Source organism: Drosophila novamexicana, unplaced genomic scaffold (assembly GCF_003285875.2).
Source record: "Drosophila novamexicana strain 15010-1031.04,08,12 unplaced genomic scaffold, DnovRS2.1 tig00000462-arrow-pilon, whole genome shotgun sequence".
NCBI classification, from domain to species: Eukaryota; Metazoa; Arthropoda; class Insecta; order Diptera; family Drosophilidae; genus Drosophila; species Drosophila novamexicana.
The window spans coordinates 743,282-763,989 of NW_020824806.1; the positions used below are offsets into that span (position 1 = coordinate 743,282).

Below are 20,708 nucleotides of genomic sequence, written 5' to 3' on the forward strand. Positions count from 1 at the left end.
TCTTACTTTCGTGTTGGTGAAGTCGTGTTACGGAGAAAAGCCCGGCACGTGTCCATCTCTACTAAGCACACGCACGCACACACACACACACACACACACACACACACACGCATTCGACTTTTCGCCCAACGTCTTTTGATTAGAAGGTGAGAGCTAACAACGCCAACAACAACAAATTTTATATTACTTCATTATGTGTTATGCTTTTTGATTTGATATCATAATTTGCTTGAGCTGGGCTCCGGCTTGGCATTTAAATAAATTGAAATATCCCCATTCATTAGCAAAATTAGCGCAAAAATTCCAATATGCCCGAACATCAATTAAAATGGAATCAAACGCATTTTTGTTTATATCAAAATATATATATATAAATGTTTATTAGTAATTTTTATGGATGTGTATGTACGCGTGTGTGTGTTGCAATTAAATTTTTCGCTTACAAATTGCAAACAATTTATTCATTTATTATTTATTTGTTTATTCTTGTTATTGACTTTAGGTCTTTCTTCAATAATTACCATAATTATTTGAGGGGCGGGCCTCGTAGCCAAATCATTTTACCAAATATATAAACACTTTTCCCACAATTCGCTTTCAATTGATTTTTCTTGTTTTTTTTTTTTCTTTTCGGTTGTGCACACACACACAATACATGATCAGAGCGCTCACAATTTCTATGCACAATTATTGTTTTTTTTTATATATAGATTTTATTTCATGTGATTTTTTTTATGCATCCAGTTCAGTGTTCTATGCTAGCATTTATTGGTTCAATTAAAAACAATTTGTGTATTTAGTTATCAGTTTGTGTACTTACTTGTGGTGTGTCTGTGTGTGGGCGCGTGTCTGAGTGGGTGTGTGTGTGTGTGTTTTTCACACCAACGAACCTTGAAATAAACGCAAGCTCTTTAAGCTTCTCAGCAATCTGGCAACTCCATCAGGCAATTTGGGGGCCTATTAGTTGGCTGCGCATGAAATTAGGGTATGAGAATTCTACTTTTATAAATGTTTTAGCAACCCGGCCATGCCAAAAAACACTTTATTGGCTTATTAAGTTGGTTGTCCTTTTTTTTAGGGATCATTTTTGAATTACTTAGCCTTCGGGCAATTGTTAATTACAATCTGGGAATACTTAGTTGATAACGTCTGCTGCTAACGTGACGTTACAAGATTTCACAAATTCACAATGTATACTACATAAAAGTAGTAACTATCCAATTTAATGCACATTTGCAATTAATGTGCTCAAATTAACATTAAACTTAAGAATAAAAATGTATCTTTGGCATTTTTTATTCAAAATAAATTGATACCGTTATTGTTGTGTGTGTTGTTGTTGTTGTTACAAAATACAGTGTAAATATTTTAGGCTTAATGAGCTTATACAATTTACTCAATTTAGTACACATAATCGTACATATATGCTTAATTTAATAGGCTTTACGCCGCATTGCGGTCGCATTTACTTTAACTTTCCTTCTTTTTTTTTTGTTTTGCATTTGTTTTGTTCATTAAGTAATTTGTTTCTCATAATGTTTTTTTTCATTCATTTGTTTTTCTCAGACAAAATATTGCTCTAACTTACATAGATGACGCTCTCGTATATAAAAATCAATGGACATACTCACTAGATAGCTAAAATATGCAGTTTTTAGTACAATTCAAATGGTTCCTCCTCAAGTAATTTTAAGTTTAAGTATATATATATATATATGTGTATAAATACGTGTAAATTCTAATCATATAGGGTTTGTAAAATCAATTAATAACTAAGGGGACTACTTTAAGTAATGATTTGATATACTTTGTGTGTGTGTTTCGTGTGGGCGTGTGTGTTTTGTTGTTGTAGATCATTACGTTTTGGGTTTGATTTTGGTGGTATGGAGGAAGCACTTGTGGGGCAACTATAGGAATTCGGAATATGTACTATTATTTTGATTTGTAGTTGTTTGTTTGTTTGTTTGTTTATAAATGAATTGTGTGAACGTACTCACTATTCAATTGGCAGCTGTATCGAGTATAGCATAAATTTAAAAAGTTAACCATTATAAAAACGATTGCTTCTTAAAAACTAAATGCAAAATTGAAGCAAGATGCCCCCTGCTCAAGTGACTGCAATTATAAATATATATATGATATGATAAAATACTAGACGGCCAACAAGTTCGAACTGCATATAGAATGTGGCTAAAGTGTTGGCCCCCTCAAAGAAAAATAGAATTGGTCTGGGCAGCGGCCAGCTTTTGAAGGGGGAGAGAATTCTTTAGGTGAGCTATTCTTGGTACATTTCGGACGGTACTGGCCAAAAAAGAGGGGCTAAACAATTCGGCTTAAATAGCTCAAGCCGAACGTCTGTAGGCTGCACATTAATTAACAATAATAAATAGTTCGATACATAAGGGTCGAGGCTGGGCAAAGGGCATGGGTCAAACGGCGGCTGGCCGCGTTTTAACGTGCTTTAAATGCTATCCTATAAAAAGGTTCGCGTGTGTGTGTGTGTGTGTTTTTCAAGCTCTTTCGCTTGCTTACTAAAGTGTGTGTGTGTAGTGTGTGTGTGTGAGTGCGTGTCTGTGTGTGTGTACATATAAGTTAAGGTACATACTAGATAAATTATATGCAGCATAGTTAGTTTTACTTAAATGTTTAGTTTTTTTTTTTTAGTTTTAGCTTAAGTTGTTAGCCAAGTCGCGTATTGAAATCGTTAATTGATTGTTTTACAGTTGTGTCCGTACATAATACCGTTTCATAAATATTATCATAATTGTGGGCGGGGCTGTCGACTTGCACCTCTATTCAAATTCAGAACAACTTTTGAGTTAACGTTGATAATGTTGATATCGAGGGTGCGAAAGATATCTTTGATTAAGATTGTAAATTGTTTTACATTTTTGTGTTTGTTAAGAATTGATTAATAGTGATTATTGTTGCTGTTGCTGCTCTTATTGTTGTTGTTGCTGCTGCTGCTGCTTTTGCTGCCGTTGACACATTTATGGCGATACATATGGCGGTGGCTTGCGATATGAGGGCGTTGCCGGTGATTTCCCTCGCACCTCGCGTCCGCCCAGCACCACAGCCGGCGGTGGCACATACTCATCCACATCGTTGTCGCCATTCATATTGGAGGTGTTGTACGAGGGCGGCAAAAGCGGGGGCTTCTCGTCCTTAAGTATGACTGGACTCTTGTTGCCTATTTCGGGCTTTTCCTCGAACTCGTCCTGAAAGATAACAGGTATGCCCTTGGTCCGGAACGATTTACGCTCCTCCTCATCGCCTGCAAGGGTTTACAAGATTACTTTAACTTTCCTGCAAGTGCAAATATAGAGATTTGAAACTTACCCAACTCCATTTTGCCGCTCTTGTGGCGGCGTCTATGCAAACAGCAGGCTATGATGGACGCAAGCAATATCATGACCACAATTATAACAGCGGGCAGTATAAAGGTGGCGAAATACTCATCGGGAAAGGTTGGCTTTAAGCTCGGCTCCTTGCTGCGTGGTGGTATGTACTCGTGCTGGCTGATGTCGCTGTTCTCCGCATCTAAAAAGGAAAAGAAAAACAGATTAACAATGTTTTCCTATGCCCAAGTGTGTTGCTTCACTTACGATGGCAGGATCCGGAGGGCACCACCGTAAAGCTGGTCAGATTTAGCTCCGGTCCGAGGGCTTTCTTTACGCTAAGACTGGGCATCATATCGCTGCTCAGATAGATGTTGCGTGTGGCGGCCATCTCCTTGTCGGGACAGCGATTGTGCGTCTTGTAAAGCGAAGCATTGTAAAAGTTGACAATTGTCCCATCCGAGTCATGGTGCGTGGTAATGGAGCGCACCACAATCTGATTGGTATTGGCATCGCCGTGCAGCTGGGCAATGCGCTCCACAAACTTACGCTGCAGTTCCGCATTGAAGCTCTCGTGGCGTATGGCCAGATACGCCTTGTACAGTATCGCGTATTCTTTTTTGGGCGTATGGGTGACGACAACGACGAGTGCATCGTTGGCACTCAGGCCGCCGCTGTCCTCGGCAATGAGTAGATACTCCTCGGTGCCAATGTCGCCGCTCTTGGGTATGCCATAGAATTCCTGATTCTTCGAATCGAACTGCAGCCAGTGGCGTGTGCTGAGCTCCTTGTGCTCCTTGGTTTTCAGCGTGAGCGTCAACTCATTGTCGTTGGGATCGTAGAACGTATCGCTGGGCACCTTGTAAACGAGCAGCTGGCCAACGGACGCGTTCACACGATCCACCTGATTGCGCGGCATGGGCGGCAAATTCTTGGCCATGTGCGTTGTGGGCTTAATCTTGGCCAGCTCAGTCTTTTGGCAGGCGCCAATTAGCTGACCCATCACAGACTTGATGCTCAGCAACGGCTGCACGAGATTGTTCAAGCGCTGCACATCCAAGCGCTGCACCAGCTCATTCAGCTCCGTTTCGGGACAATCGCTGGTGGGCAGCGTCTCATTGAAGTACACGAAGCTGGCGCTTTGTGGGTCCTGCAGCGTCTGTCGTATCTCGCGCACCACCAGCGCCGAGCTGCTGCCATCCTCCAGCGTGTGCGCAATGGCCTTTATAAGCTCCAGCTGCCAATCGATGTTGTGGCCGTGTTTCTCATTGATGCGCACCGCAATGCTGATCTCATGATTAATGGTGCGCACCGCACGATGCTGCTGCACACTGATCTCCACAGTCTCCGTGACGCTGGCATTGCCGGAATCTGTGGCCGACAGGCGATACTGCCAGCGCGACACGGCATCGTCCAGTGGGCTGAATAGAAACAAGATGTTCAAATAACTTGCTCAAATCCTTCAAAATTGGACACTTACAGGCCGTAGAGCTCGCGTTTATCGGCATTGAATTGCAGCCAGGATGTGGGCTTCAGCTCGTGGCCATCCTTATCGGTTAGCTCCAGGCGCAGATTGGTTTGATCCTCGGCATCGAAGAACGTTTCCGTGGGCACAACAAAACTAAACGCCTTGCCCGACGGCACAGCCAACTTCTGCAGACGCATTTTAATGATGGGCACGCTATTCTCCTGCCGCGGCTCCACATAATCCGTGGACGCATCCGTCGAGCTGCTCACCTCCAGCTGCGGCTGTCGGGTCGTCGTCGTCGACGCTGCCGTTGCCAGCTGAAGCATAAAATGTTCAGCAATCAGTTTGGTTTAGTTTCATTTTATGATTGACTCACCTCGTTGCTGGTGAGGTTGGGCACGCTGCTATTGCTGGCGGCTTCGAGGGCGTCGACAGCATCTCCTGCCTGGGAATTACAGAGAACTCATTAAATGACATACGAACTGGCTAATTGGAGTGACGCGCTTTTATTTCTTTTCTTTTTTTTAAGTGTCATGCTTGAATAGTGTGGAGCTAAGGGCAAGCAGAGCTGTTACGGGGGGTGCCACAGATACAGATACAGATACAGATACATAGCTAAATATACTTATAGTGGAGATACATATACTATTCATGCAATACCAGGGAAGTGTACATGCGAGGAGAATGCGCTGTTAATCAGCGCTGATTGGCATCCCATTTCAAAAGGATAAGTGCATTAGCCGTAAACGTTGAAATACCTTAATTGGCTTAACTAGTTGGCAATGGGAGGCGGCGGCCCACGAGGATTTACTCTGCCTGGGCTGGCCGGGGAGATTGGCGGGGGGTTTTTGGTTTTGGTGCAGCTTATTAAATTTTATATATAGATATTTATATATACATATAGCTACTTTTATATGCATACAGGCGCGTGTTTGGGCGGAAGTAGTATTAGTTCACCTTGGGGCTAATCGAGAGCGTGCTGTGCGCGTGCGAAGCCGTCGTCGTGGACTCGACTAACTCGATCTCGGCCAGCGTTGTGGCTGCCACATCCGCATCAGGCACATCCGTTGCTGGCGGCAGCCAGGTGCTCGGCTCTAGCTCATTTGCATTTGTCTGCAGTTTGCATTTTTGTTTTGTTTTTTTGTTATATTTGGATTGCAAAACAGAAATTCATGAGATAAACAGGACAAAAAGGTCATCGAAAATAAATGCGAGCAGGTTCGACTGGAGCTGATAAACTGGCTAACTGGCTAATATAATAATCAGAGAAAAACTCGCTCAAGCGCAGCAACGAGGGGCAACAAATCTTAGAGAAAGTGAGGCCTTTATATTGAGAATATTACTTTGAAGAAATAGATGTTCATGCTATAATAAATCGATATACCTGAGACGAAATGGTCTTTCTAACTAAGAGGTGAGTTTATATATATATAACATTCTATTGAATTAATGTTTCAATTATAATTGCTAATTATCAGGACTTTGCACTGACCCACCTCTATTTGTCTATCTAAACAATTTTCTTTAGTTTTGAAAGTTTTCAAAGTTTTGAACTCATACATTTTATAATACTATAAAATCATGGCACATCATATGTATCCTATTTTGTAACCACAATATCTTTTAACTAATTGGGAACTACAAGAATTTCTTTTGGATATTTTTTTTTTGAGATTTCCCGTGCAAAAAGTTAGTATGGCTAAAAGCTGCGAAATAGCCGAAACCTTGTAAAACCTTCACCAAAAGCCCTTAATATAAAAGATTAACAAATAAAGTAACTAAAATCAAAATATATATAAAATAAAACTATAAATAAATATCTAAACATAACAATATTAAAGCTAATTTAATTCGAATACTTAACTAAGTATTCATTTTTTAATTTATTTTTAGATTTTAAAGATGAACTTTCTTTAACTAAATCTGCAACATATGAACTTAAGCTTTACACTTTCTAGGGATTAGATCTGCGGCAACATACGATTTTTAACAATTATGCAACACTGTATACAACACAAACACAACATTATATATATATCACACACATATATATGTATACAGCTAGTTTTATATATGTATGTATGCGCCGAGTGAGTGGGTGGGTGAGCGGGCGGCGCGGGCGGCGCGGGCGGCGCGGGCGGCGCGGGCGGCGCGGGCGTCATTGGACAGGAGACAAGTACAGACACATAAAAGGCTAAACAACAGTTACAATTGTCGCACAACGAGAGACATAAAGAGATACAAACACACACACACACAGAGAGACACACTCAAGCACACATACGCACACTCAGACACACACACACAAAAGCGACATTACCTTTGGCGTTTGTGATTGTGTTGTAGTTGTTGTTGTTGTTGCTGTTGTTGTTGTTGGCATTGTTGCAATTGTTGTTGTTGTTGATGATGATGAAGTTGTTGGGTATAATGACGTTGAAGATGATGATGGTGCAGTTTCTGTTGTTGTTGTTGTGAGAGTGTTAGCCATATCAAAGTCTACGACACTTGGCGTGCTTGGTGGGCCAACCGCTGGGGCTGAGGCGGAGGCGGATGCTGATGCTGTGGCTGGGGATATGATGCCAGGAGCAACAGGATTGCTTCCGCTCCCGCTGCTGCTGGTGTTGGAGTTGGTGGAGGCAGACGATTCGACAGTTTCGATGGTGGATGCAATCGCGGGGGATGAGGATGAGGTGTAAATGCTGGGATGGGACATGGAGGAGCTGGCGTCGTATGGTGAAAATGACTCAGACTCGGTTTGGGCAGGCACGAACCCAGGCATAGGTGTGCCTGGTGTGGCAGGTGTTAAATTGTTGTTGTTGTTGTTGTGGTTAGTGGTCGTTTGTGAGGTGCTCGTTGCAGCGTGCTCGGCTACATCAACAGCGACGGCCGCAGTGTCAACCTGGTTGTTGTTGTTGTCTTCTGCGTCTAGGTTTACCGTTGCCATGGAGGAGCTGCTGCTGCCAGGCGCAACTGTTGTGGTTGGCTGCAGCTCCTGCTCCAGCTGCTGTTGTTGTTGCTCGCGGCCCGTTTTGAGTTCCAGCTCATTGCCGAGCTCATTTTCATTATCCACAATCACCGGCGCTGCGGGCACGCCCAGCTGCTGCCTGTGCGTAGTCTGGCCAAGCTGCTGCAGCTCAACATCCTCAACGTCCTCGTCGACATCGTCGACATTGAGCACCGGCAGCTCCTTAATATTTTTGGTATTCTCAATCGTTTTGCTAATGACAGACTCCAATTTGGAGACGCTCTCTTCGATCTCCTCATCCAATTTGCTAGCAGCTGGCAAGGAGGATGCCGAGGAGCTGCTCATGCCCGGGTTCTCTTCGTGCTCCGACTGCGGATTAGTTGTGTGTGGTTCATGACGATTGTTGTTGTTGTTAGAGTTGTTGGAGTTTTTGTTAGTTTATGAATAATTAGCATTCAGTCAGTAACAGTTAAGTAAATGAGCACAGCGAGAGAGAAAGTTAGAGATATATTGAGAAACGAGAATGTAAACGGCAAAAAAAAAACGAGAGAGAGAGAGAGAGAAGAAAAGACGAGAACACCGTATGATGAATTACATACATGTTAAAGAGAGTCGTATCATCAAAATTCAATGATATAATATATAATATATAGGTATATGTGAGTATTTTGTGATCTGTGTGTGGGAATTTCGTGTGTCTTTTGCAGTTATCAACAAAGTGCAGTAACAAACATAATTATAATCATGAGCTGCCGTAAATTATAAACGAATGTACTTAAACGTATTGGTCTGTATAGTCATAAATATATATATATATATATGTAATAATAGGTTATACATAATTAACATAAAACTGTTTGTCACAGCCAAAAAACAGTTAAAACCTCAGGTAATCCAAAACACCACAAATGAAAAACAAAAACCAGAAAGACAACCTCCAATTCAAATTGAACACTCACCGCGCCATGGTGATGTCGATGCGCATGCGATGTGGGCACAACCGTAACTAGTTCACTGGAAAAAGCAAAAGAGCTATCAAAATTGTCATAAATTTCGGCATTAGTAATACTTACGCGGCCTGATCTTCGTCATCCTCGCCATAGTCGTAGTCATCCTCGTCGCCGCTGCCCTCCGACTGACGTCGCTTTCGTTGGGATCTGCAAGTGTAAGTGAATCAGTGACAGCAAGTCAACCAGTCTTGCGAGTGCTCGCAAATATAAATTTTAAAGTTAACTTCCATTTGGTTGCAAGTCTAGTTAACCAAATGCAAATCACAGATAAATACAGTCTCTTTTTCACACTTTCACTCGCTCATTAGTTTTGCTTTTGGGTGAGCTTAAACCAAGCAAGTACTCGGATTCATTTGACTTTGTTACATTCGCTAGATTGGGTTTTTGTTTAAGACAAAAAGTGCAACACATTCATTTGATTTGATTAATCAACTTGATTAAGAGTTAATTTAACCCAACCAAATACTCGGATACATTTGACTTTGTTACATTCGCTTGATTTTTTTTTTGATTTGTTTTTGTTTGAGACTATTCGAAATCAAGTACTTGATATTTAGAAATGCAAGCCATTCATTAGATTTGCTAAAGCCACGTTTTAAAGTGCAGCAGTTCTTTAAATCTATCTGAATAACAAGTACTTGATATTTACAATTATTTGAATTGGGCGTAAAGCATTTGCTAACATTTGCTTAGCATTTGACTATCTAATGCATATCATGTGCTCAATCTGTTATTAACTCAATTAAAACCAAATCATTCAAAGCATTCACTACAATATGAATGCGCTCGTTGCACTCATTTCCAACTCTGCTACGCTCTCTTTACTGCTCTCCAAGTCCCTACCTGGACTTCAATTCCTTGCGCCATATAAACCACAGGCCAAAATTCTCCTCCGTTAAGGCGCCAATGGTGCCATCCTTGATTTGGTGGGGTATCTGTTTGGCTATTGGCTCTCCCATGCTGAAGTAACTCGAGCCACAGCCAATCTGCAAAGATTTCGGTCAAAGGTTTATTCACCACGTCGCAAAGCGTATTACAAATTTAACGACTTACCATAAAACTGGCGCGACCCAAACGACGATTCGCAGCTTCCACATGCTTTTGACCCTTGCCGCCCTTACGCATGGCCAGCTTGTGCATGTTGCCCAGTTCCCGCTTCGAGACCGAATCCAGCGTAATAAATTCCTGCCAGTGAGAGAAGGCATGGCATGAGAATTATATAGATAATCAAGCACTTGCTAGACTCACCTTGGGTATGGCAAAGAACTTGGCCAATTTGGCTTGAACATGCGCGCGCTTGGCCAGGCTCAGTTCGCTCCAGTCATGCTTCCGCAGCAGCAGCGAGAGCACAATCTCCGGCTGTGTCTGCTGGCAACGCATTAGCTCTGTCACATATGGATCTTGCTGGTAGGCGGGCGCATCTTTCGGCTCTATGACGGGCACCTACAAAGAGAAAACCGCACAAGAGTTCAAAGAGTTAACAATTGTTGAGTTGCAGCAGTTGCAGTTGCAGTTGCAGTCAATTGTCGGCATTTTCAAGTGAAATGTGTCAGGCATCATCAATCAAAATTAACAGACAAATGACAGGCCGCAGTCCCAGTTGCAGTTGCAACAAAGCAGCGCATTCTGTGGCATCTGCCCCTTCTGCCTTCCGCCCGCTCACCTGAGAGTCGTTCACATTGAAATCCCGCTCAGCGTTTACCGCCGCCGCGATCAGCAGCAAACAGAGCAATAAAGTTGGCAAAGATGCGCCTCGATTGCACTTCGCTGATAAGACAGACGACCTCATACTTGCTGGGTTCATATACGTTTTCGATATGGAGTACAATTTCAAATTCGTTATTCGTTACGGGGCGTTAAACAATTCCAAAGACTGCTCGATGCAGGGGTTGGTCAAATGAATATTTTTCGACTCGTTTTTGCCGTCAAAGTTGTCGTTGTTGTTGTTGTTATTTATGTTGCCGTTGTTGTTGTTGTTGTCATCTGAAAAAGAGAAGCAAGCCAATCAAATTTATGAGAATTATGACTTATAAAGGCACAAAGGTCTCGCCTCGTTAGTGCTTAATTATCATTGGGATACAGATACAGATAGTTATATAGACAATTGGGTCACCCAACCACAATTTGTAGACCATTCATAGGTTTAAAGAGAGAAGAAAAAATGCCCAAACAACTGCTCTACGTATACGTAATTAACATAAACAACTGTTTTCAACATTTTTTGATGTTGCTTCTCCCCCCATCTCTCAAAGCATATTCGAGTGGAAATTAGCGCCTGATCAGTTTGATCATTGGGTGAATAACATGAAAATGGAAAGTTGTTAATAAATGCGAGTGTTTACTAAAGCTTTAAGTGGGCAGCAGATATTTCGAACCTTTGTTGTTTTTCTTTTTAAAAACATAGAAAATGTTCTAACTTTCTTCGTCTAATCCGTTTCCGGCTGTATGCATTCATTGGCAGCATTTCATAAGACCTAACTTATGAATTGGACTTGGAAATAATGTCGTTATGAGCTTCACTTCATGCAAATCGCAGAGAGAGGCGATAAATATGAGAAGGAAAAAACAATTGGCTTTAAAGGGATAACAGAAGGTAAGACAAGTGTAATAAAGAACTAACAGAAGAAAAAACAGTGATAGAGAGCGAGAGAGAGAGAGAGAGAGGGAGAGAGAGAGAGAGAGAGAGAGAGAGAGAGAGAGAAAGTAAGAAAGTCTAGGGACGAAAGCCAGAAAGGCAGGAGAAATTAAATTAAAGCAATATCTGCACATCCATAAAAGGAATTTCTAATGACTAAATTAAAAACAAATAAGATTTTATAACATTCTCCATTAAACAGCTGTATGTCGTTAAATAACGTCTAAAACTAACTGAATCAAAACAAACAACAATATCAATAAATTGACAGCAACAATTGACAATTGTTTTTATTAAAAGATACGAAACCAAATGCAACATTCCAAAGCTCTTGCTTTCACTTGCATTTATATTTTTAAGTCTGATGCGAATTTCTCGTGAATGTTTTGCGAGCCGTTTATCAAAAGCGATTAAATACATGTCATATTTGATAAGATTGTCGAGCAGAAGAGAAAACAGCTAAGGAATTCCATTGATACGCTGAATATGCTGCGTTTAATCTGTCTAATGACGTCTGCATTCCATTTAAACCCAGACTTATCAATGGCTGCGTTTATTTATAGAGGAGCACACAGTCAATCCCTCTGCCCAAAACAAACATGCTCAGCACTCGAATGAGGCCACATATGTCGCCCGCGAACACTTGCTCGCAGAGTTTGAAGTCAAATTCGTGATGGTTCGAATGTGGCAAAATGACTTAGGATGCGTGCAATACTAATAAAAAATTGGAAACGACTTAATTGAGGCATTAAATATGTCAACGCGCACAGCGAAATACCAGTTCGAGCCGGGCCGGGCCGGGCAATTAATGATTAGAGCAAGAAAAAGCCACAGATGAATTATCCGCACAGCTGGAGACGTTAGTTGGGATCGCACCTAACATAAATATAGCGATAGTATTTAATGCTGCCTATAAGATATTTCATTTCATTGCATTTTTATAGCCCGACTAAATTTAATGGATATAAGAAGAAGTTTTTCGTTTTAGAGAGAATTTAAGGAGTCGTATTTAACTCTGTGGAACATAAATAGTTGCAGAACTTCAAAGCTCTCCAAATTATAGGAACTAAATAATTAAATAAATAAATACAAATCTAGAAGAAATCCATTTCTTTTCTTTCTCAATCAATACTCTATTTATATTATATATATTTTAATTTCGATGCAAGATAAGAAAGCGATAGAGAAGCGATGCGCTGGCCTTCTAAACGTGTCAAAGCGAAAATGATTGCTTTACAACTAAATACAACAAATAATTTGTGCTCTTGCTTTTTTTCTTCTTCTTTGTTGAATGTGCGAGGTATCCTCAAGTCGAGCATTCTTGACTCGAGCACTTTTACTTGTCCCAGCTTGTAGTCTTGCACTTGCAGCCAATTTGTTTATTTTCAAAATGGGCAGCAAAATTAATTGAACAGCTCGTTCCGTCTGCCGCCTAGCATAGCAATGAATAGGGAGTTGAGAATATATATATAGAGAAGGGAGAAGGGCTGTAGAAAGCAGGGGGCGTGGACTGGAGATGGGCAGCGAGAACTGAGAACTGTGAACTGAGAAGTGAGAAGTCAGAGTCGAGCACACAGGCAATATGCCACAAATAGATGAACTTAAAATGCAGCCAAGCATGCCGGGGCCATCCGTCAAGTTGGCAGCAGTTTTGGCATGAATGAGAATGAGGCACAAACACACACAAACACAAACAGAGAGTTGTTGTGAGTGTTGTTGTTGTTGTTGTGTATGCAAATGAATTAGCATTGCGCCAAATGCAAAACAAAGAGAAAGAGACAGAGATAGCAAGAGACTGGACAAAAACAATACATAACTAACAGAAGAGAAACAAGTTTTCTGTATGCTTTGTATGTTGGGTGTACATGTGTGTGTTGGGTGTGCGTGTGTGTGTGTGTATGTTAATGTTGCAACTGCAGCTAAAGCCAGAGTTCAATGAAGTCGAGAGTTCAGTTCATAAATTGAACAAACAAAGGCAAACTAATAAAGGTATAAAGCCATAGACATAGACATAGAACAAAAGGCGCCAGTCCATAAAAACTCAACATTATCATCATCATGATGATGCTGTTGATGATGATGATGATGGGGTTGGGGTTGTGGCATAATGATGTTGCAGCTGCTGCTGATGTTGCGCCCACGCCGTGATGCGGGCCACAGCGGTCGCTATTCAAGTGCCGCACACAAAGACATATCGCTATCTATAATGTGATTAGCCATGCATTTAGTGCTGAGTGGCACTCGAAGCATGCTGAATGCTGCATGTTGCATGCCTCCTGCCTGCTGCGGGTATTTCATTATCTCGCTCCACATGCGGCCAATGGGCCAAAGTGCAGCCAATTAGCTTTACATTTAAGCGACTTCAAGTGGGCGGCAAGGTGCTGCAACCCTTTACAAAGCTTAACTATAAATGCGTCCGTGTGTTGTGGCTGCTGCATGCTACATGCTGCATGCTGCATGTTACATGCTGCATGTTACTGCTACGTGACACAAAAGTGTTGATTCTTTGCGGCAACAACTTTCAACTGCAGCAGCGGCAAACAAAGAACTTCTTTCTTTAACCAGCCAACAAAGTCAGCGCATAAACAAATTTATTTTCATTATGACCGCACACGCACACACACACACAGATACACACTCGCACACACACAGATAAACACTCGCACTCGCACACGCACACCCAGTTCATGGGCCAAGCTGTAGCTGCGCCTACTTATTGGCCGCACGTTGAAACTCGACTTTTTCAGAATTCTTTGGCCGCGGCTTACGCAGCAATTTGACTTATGTTTCGAATACCCTGTAAGCAAGTGGCATACGGGGTGTATGTGACAGCGAAGAATTGTATATACAAAAAATATAGAAAGTTGCGATACCTGTATGAAGAAAGCTGACTGATCGACTGATTGACTAACTGATTGACTGACTGATTGACTGACTGAATGACTGATTGATTGACTGACTGATTGACTGACGGACTGATTGACTAACTGATGGACTGACTGACTGATTGACTGAATGATTGATTGATTGACTGTCTGATTGACTGACAGGTTGATTGAAAAGTTGATAAATTGACGGAGCACGGGCAAAGTTGAATAATATTAGTAATATTTCTTTTTTCTTTTCCTAAAGTCAGCTAAATATAGGGTATTTTCAGGTCGCTACCAATTGAATGCATTTACTTTTTTACTTGTTATAAATTATTTCATATGTTGCGTTTTTCCAAGAAATAATAAAAAACAATTTCTTTCAATCTTGTGATGCAGCTTTCACCCTTCGCTGCCCACTCCTTCTCTCTTCCTCTCCCTCTCTCTCTCGCTCTCTCTCTCTCGATCTCTCTCTCCCTTTCTCTCTCGCTCTGTTTCGTAGGCAGCTTTAATTAATTCGATGCCCCGCAATGGGCGCGTCTCCAATGAACTTTTAATGGATTGTTTGTTGCTTATATTTTGTTTACGCTGCTGCCTGATTGAAAAAATTGTTATACATATACAAATACATACACATATACACATAAGCTGATGTATGTGCACACATACATATTTACACACATGTGTGCAAGTTGTATTCTTCTCCGATGACAACGCATGTTTGACCCACAATCTTGTCGTTGAAAATAGACCGCCACGCCCCCTCCCTCCCATCTCATCCCAGCCCGCTGACACGCCCCCCCTCCCCTCCCCTAAATATGTGTATCTGCAATGAACTGGAACCGGACCCTGGAAACATAGGGGGCTGCCATGGTCCGCATACAAGTACAAAAACATATTGAAAGCAGGCCACAATTACCAAAAATAGAACCCAGTTCAGTTCAGTTCAGTTGAGTTTTCAGTCTTCCATCAATTCGATCCAGACAGGCGTGTCGCATTTTTCAAAACAAATTTTTAATAGCTTACTTAAAACAAAAATAAAACCAACAACAACAAAAACTGCAAAGCAATGCAATTTATTTTGCATTTTTGGAACTTGTGGAAATTTAAGGAGCAGTCGCTGACACAGATAGAAAATTTGAGAACTGAAAAATGCTGAAATGCGCTGTTGGGCGGGGCAAATTGAATTACGATTCACTGAGGAATTTCGGAACGTTTTGACTAAGCGAAAGAATAAAAATTAGAAGAGATTTGTTTATGATATGAAAGTCTTATGAAGTATTTATTTAAATTTTAACGAGATATATTCCTGATAAATCCAAGTATTTTTAGGATTAAGGCAAACATTTCATCTTGAGTGCCCTTTTTAAGATCAGTTAAGAGACATAATATATAACAATATATCTCTGATTTTTTATTAAAATATTATAATATATAAAATCTCATATTTATGTGTTTAATTTAATGGAATGTGTTATTTGATTTCCATTGACGGATTTTAATCAATATTCAAGGATTTTAAAGGATTTTACATTGAAGGAACTATTTCCCAACAGACCTTCAATCCAAACCTTCCCCAAAACACATTAAATAAAGCAGAATGTATATCTATTCATATCTTTCTTATCTTATCTTTTTTCAGACTCAAAAGTAATCGATTAGTTTTGAAAGCCCAAACAAGAACATGTCAAAATACTTATGCCACGTTTTAGTGCTTCGACTGACCTATAACAAGTATATATATATCCAAGTCATCCAAGTCATATATTTATATATATCTAGTTCATGTGGAACTACTACTTCAACTGTTAACCTCTTTTAAAAGTTAAAGTCATCTAATTAGAATCAAATGTTCTAAGTAGTTCTGCCACAGGCTGTAGCTAAAAGCGGGCACATGTTGGGCATTAAATATGAGTTGAAAGTTTTAAACAATTATCTACTTATTGTGATATGCATATTCATGTGGATTGGAGCTGATATGATAACACTTTTAAGATATGCACAAAACAAAAAGATAACAAAGTTTGTGCTAGCTGCTGAAGTGTAACCCAATTTCCGGCGATTGCTCAATCCGCAACGAGCTTCAAGACATCTTCAGCAATGAGCCGGAATGCCATGCAAGCTGCAAAGCGAGAGTTGGCCAAAAAAGAATATAGGTGCCAACCCGCAGCTGCTAAAAGCTGCAACGGCACGTAACCCACGGTGTGGCACGCACGCGGAGCCAGTCAGCCGGGCGGCACGGCGTAACCAAATAATCCGCCGAGCCAGCCAGCCAACACCCCGAAAATCGAATCAGCCAGCAGCTCGGCAGCTGGCGTCGCGACGCAGATGCAGCTCTTAGCGTGATGCTCACAATTTTGTGATAGAGTTTAATTGACTGTAATTGGACTATGACGAGATGACGGCGACGACAGCGACAACGACAATGTTGTTATTTTGGCATGACTTGCATGGGGCCCGTGCCACGCCCCCCTGCCCAATCCAATTAATTGTTTTCTCAATAAGAGAGTGCTCGACCGAGGAATAACTCTTACCCAAAACGCACTTTCCCAATCTCTCTCTATCTCTCTCTCGCTTTGTCAATCTTTCGCTGACCCCCTCTCTCTTTCACTCGACCAAGGATTAGCTTATCCCAAAAATCACTCTCTCTCTCTCTCTCTTTCTCTCTCATTCAGTAGCTTGCGTTTCATCTTTCCTGCGTTCGCTATCTCGATCTCTTTGCCCCACACATGACACATGCTCGTTCACCCTTTTCCTCCGTCTAGCTTTACAAACGCGCTCTTCTTTACGATTCTCACAAAGTCAAGTGAGTCTTACCGGTTTGTTAACATTATGTTAATTATTTAACAGTGATATTCAACAGTTCCTAAAGCAAACTGCCTTGGTTTACTCTCACTCTAAGCATCTCATACTTTGCCTTCCTCTTACTTCATTCATTTATTACATGCTATTATGATACTCGTTTACTCAATATGACGACTTGGCTATTAAAACTGATAAAGAATATATATATACTCTTTGTGGTCGGAGTTACACACTTCAGGACAAAATGCTAGCACCCACTAGGAAGAGTATATGAAATGACAATATATTTGGGCTCACTATCGATGAGTTGTCGCTGTATTTGATTAATGTGCCAAGTTGATTAGTAATCACGTGGCAAAGTGTCGCCGGCAACGCGATGTGCAACTGGAGCCACCGAAACGAACGGAGCCACCGGAGCGACCGGACCCAGTGGGAACACTGCGGCCATTGCACCATGGCAATCCGATGCGAACCAATGCGATCCAATGCGAGGCGATGCGAGGCGATGTGAAGCGATACTTTTGCCAAGTCACAACAAAAATATTTTTGCGTGGGGCCAACACAGTGCAGATGTGCCTGTGTCTGTGTGTAAGCAGGGTCGCCATTTTGGCCAAGGCTCATGTGTGTGTGTGTGGAGTGTGTGTGGCGGGTGTGTGTGGCGGGTGTGTGGCTGGGTGCAGTTGAAGTTGCAACGTTGACAGTCGCCACAATCGCAAACTCGGCGAATCCAATGCGCGAGCTGTTCGCTTGCATGCATAATGGATGACAACTGAAGTTGTTGTCGTTGTTGTTGTCGTTGTCGCTTAAATATGTTTTTTCTTATTTTTTTCAAAATATGTATGTATATTTCCAAAAAAAAAAAATAAAGACAGCAAAACCAAACAAATGCTAAAAACAAACACACAACGCACAGCAAAAAGTCGACAACAACAGCGGCTGTCGACTTCATCAACGCCTCCTCCTCGTTGTTGTTGTTGCTGTTGTTGTTGTTGCTCCAGCAATGCGTTGCCGGTTCGAACAACAGCTGCTGCCTTTATACGAATAGATCCATATGTATTTTTGTACTCCAACAGCCCATGGAGCAGAAGAAGAAAATAAAAACACGTACAGCGAATTTGTAAAAGCTTAAGCGAGGCACAACGAAAAGCGCAATGCTCTTAAGAAAATCAAACTATTGCATAGAAGCTTATAGAAAACAATTTGACGAATGTTAAACACAATATTCAACTTTTACCATTGTCTTTAAACTTTTGTTTTTACTTTTTCTATTCCCTTTTGTGCGTCATCCTTAAACGTTGCCATTTCTGTTGAAAGCGTCTGTATTCATTTAACGCGTGCATTTAGAACATTTCCTTTTGCGTTTCCTCTTTGCGCGTCATTCTTAAACGTTTTACTACTACAGAATCAAATAACTTGAAATTGAAATACTCATTAGGGCATTTTCTATTTGCTTTTAAAGTTGTAATTTCTATAAGAACCGTTTTGTGATTAATTGAAGAATCGATCTATATATAAAGCATTACAATTATTTATTAAGATAAAGTTTTGATCTAGCTTAAATTGTTGATCCGCAAGCAAAGCAACCGGAATATTCATTGTCTATAAGATAATGGTTTTTAAATAAAATAATGGAACAAACTCTTAAAATATAAATGTTGTTACAATTACTGGAAAAACACACGTAGAACGCACAGTTCCCAGACAATCAAAGAACTTAACTAACCTTTTTATAGTTAGGATATTTGACCAGAAAGGCATGCAGTGGCTTGTATATTTGGCATATGTATGGTCAACATGCCAGAGAGGAAGTCAGCCAAGAGAAGCACACAGAACTGGGCATGAGGCATGCCTGCATGCAAAAAGAAGAAGAAGAACAAAAGTAAGAAAGAGGCAAAAGAAAGTGTAGGGTATACACACATGCTTAAATGCCAGACGCCGGCCAATGCCTGGCAGCATTATAATTATATAAAACACAGCTGGTGCTGGAATTGAAATGCGTGCAGATGAGAAGTCGCATCGCATCGAGCCAGACTAGCAGAACCAGGCGACCAGCAACCATGTCAAGTGACGCCCTCGCCATTAGCGGGCAGCAAATTGACGCCGTCTGATTAAAAACGCATCAAATGCGACTAAACGATGAGAGAAATAGCTGGAGAGGGGGGCCTAATGGGTGAGTGAATGAATGGGAATAGGAAAACACAACCTATGCCAAATGCTCGTAAAAGTAATTTTGTTGCCCGACACACACACACACACACACACACAGGCACTCGAACACCCTGTACAAGGGAAGGAAAAGACAAATAAGGAACCAGACATTGCGGGACAGGGTGCAGGAAGAAAAGGGACAACCCCCTTTTTTTGGCCACGCACACAGCAAGCAGCAGCAGCATCCGCCAAAAAAAAAAAAAAAACAACAACAAGATTCGCTAATGCTTTGTGCGTGTATTGGTGTAAACACACACACACATGGGCACGCACACGGCTAAAATCAGTGCGGGCACGTCGCAGTCGCAGTCGCAGCTGGCGTCGCCGTCATGCGGCTGAGTGCCGTCATCAAAACACACACACACACACACACGGATAGACGCACGCAAGTAATGTGAGTAAGTTATAGAGGGGGGGCGGGGCGGGTGGCTTCCAAAAAGGGCTGCTGCTGTGACAGCTCCCAACGCATTGCTGATTGCAAAAATCTGTTAAATGAAAACTGGTCGAGTTTTCTTCTCGTTTTTTTTTTATTTTTATTCAACATTTGTTGATGGACAAGAGCTAAGACACACGTACACACACACACACACACACATACATAAGCTCTGCAGCAGCCAGCAAGAACAACAACAACATGTCAGCTTGTTGGGGCGTCTCTCATCTCGCATCTCGCTCGTCGCTTCCGTGTTTCGAAATTCAATTTATGTATACTTTATGAGGTTGCCCCGCATTTTGTGGGGCGCGTTGCCAGACGCGTTCCATGCCGCATTCGGACGTCGACAGCGCCGTTGGCGTTGGCATCGCCGGCTGCCGCCTGCCGCCAGCCACCGATGCTGCCGTTGGCGCTGCCTGGGCTCCATGAAGCCAGTGAGGCATGGAAAATTGCAAGTTCAGGAAAATCGATTTTCCTGTTGTATATTTGGCTAGGCAAATGCTGAGTTTACTTTTTTTTTTCCTTCAATTTTGCCTGCTTATTAGGCTAATTAGCGTGCAGAAGCAAACACATGCACACACACACACATATATATATACAAACGGTTGCAGTTAGAGTAAAAATAAAATGCATTTCCACACACACAAACTTACCTCTGGCTGCCGCTGCTGCTGCTGGCGCGCTGCACCGTTTTCTATTTAAGTTTTGCGCAAATTCATGTATAAAACGCACTTCAATTTCGTGTTCTGCTGCTGTGTTGAAGATTCTGCTGCCAAAATTCTGTTTTCAACACACACACACACAAATACAAATTTACTCACACACGGCAGCTGCACTTGCATATACACGCGCACACATATAAATATGATGATTGGTATGTAGGGTTTTTCACTTGCAACTTTGAACTCTGACACGAATTAAAAACCTCTATTTATTTACAACCGCGGCGCGTTAATTACTTAAAGTGAAGTGAAGTCTT

The 20,708-nt window shown here is 41.5% G+C and overlaps 1 protein-coding gene across 2 annotated transcripts; it reads right to left on the bottom strand.

The window, feature by feature from the left end:
• Positions 1-431: 431 nt before the first annotated feature.
• On the bottom strand, positions 432-20,462 carry LOC115761145 (rho GTPase-activating protein gacF). Of its 2 annotated transcripts, XM_030702813.1 has the most exons (12): positions 20,383-20,462; positions 10,445-10,764; positions 10,030-10,224; positions 9,835-9,966; positions 9,625-9,767; positions 8,845-8,928; positions 8,731-8,785; positions 5,183-5,251; positions 4,819-5,123; positions 3,606-4,759; positions 3,340-3,540; positions 432-3,274 (listed from the first exon to the last, which is right to left on the bottom strand). In XM_030702813.1, exons 2-12 carry the CDS (start codon positions 10,583-10,585, stop codon positions 2,991-2,993), a joined length of 2,763 nt encoding a protein of 920 aa, XP_030558673.1. In that variant the 5' UTR covers positions 10,586-10,764; positions 20,383-20,462; the 3' UTR covers positions 432-2,990. The 2 variants fall into 2 exon arrangements, with proteins under 2 accessions (XP_030558673.1, XP_030558674.1); XM_030702814.1 differs by lacking the exons at positions 432-3,274; positions 3,340-3,540; positions 3,606-4,759; positions 4,819-5,123; positions 5,183-5,251 and adding an exon at positions 7,097-8,140.
• Between the last annotated feature and the right edge of the window lie 246 nt (positions 20,463-20,708).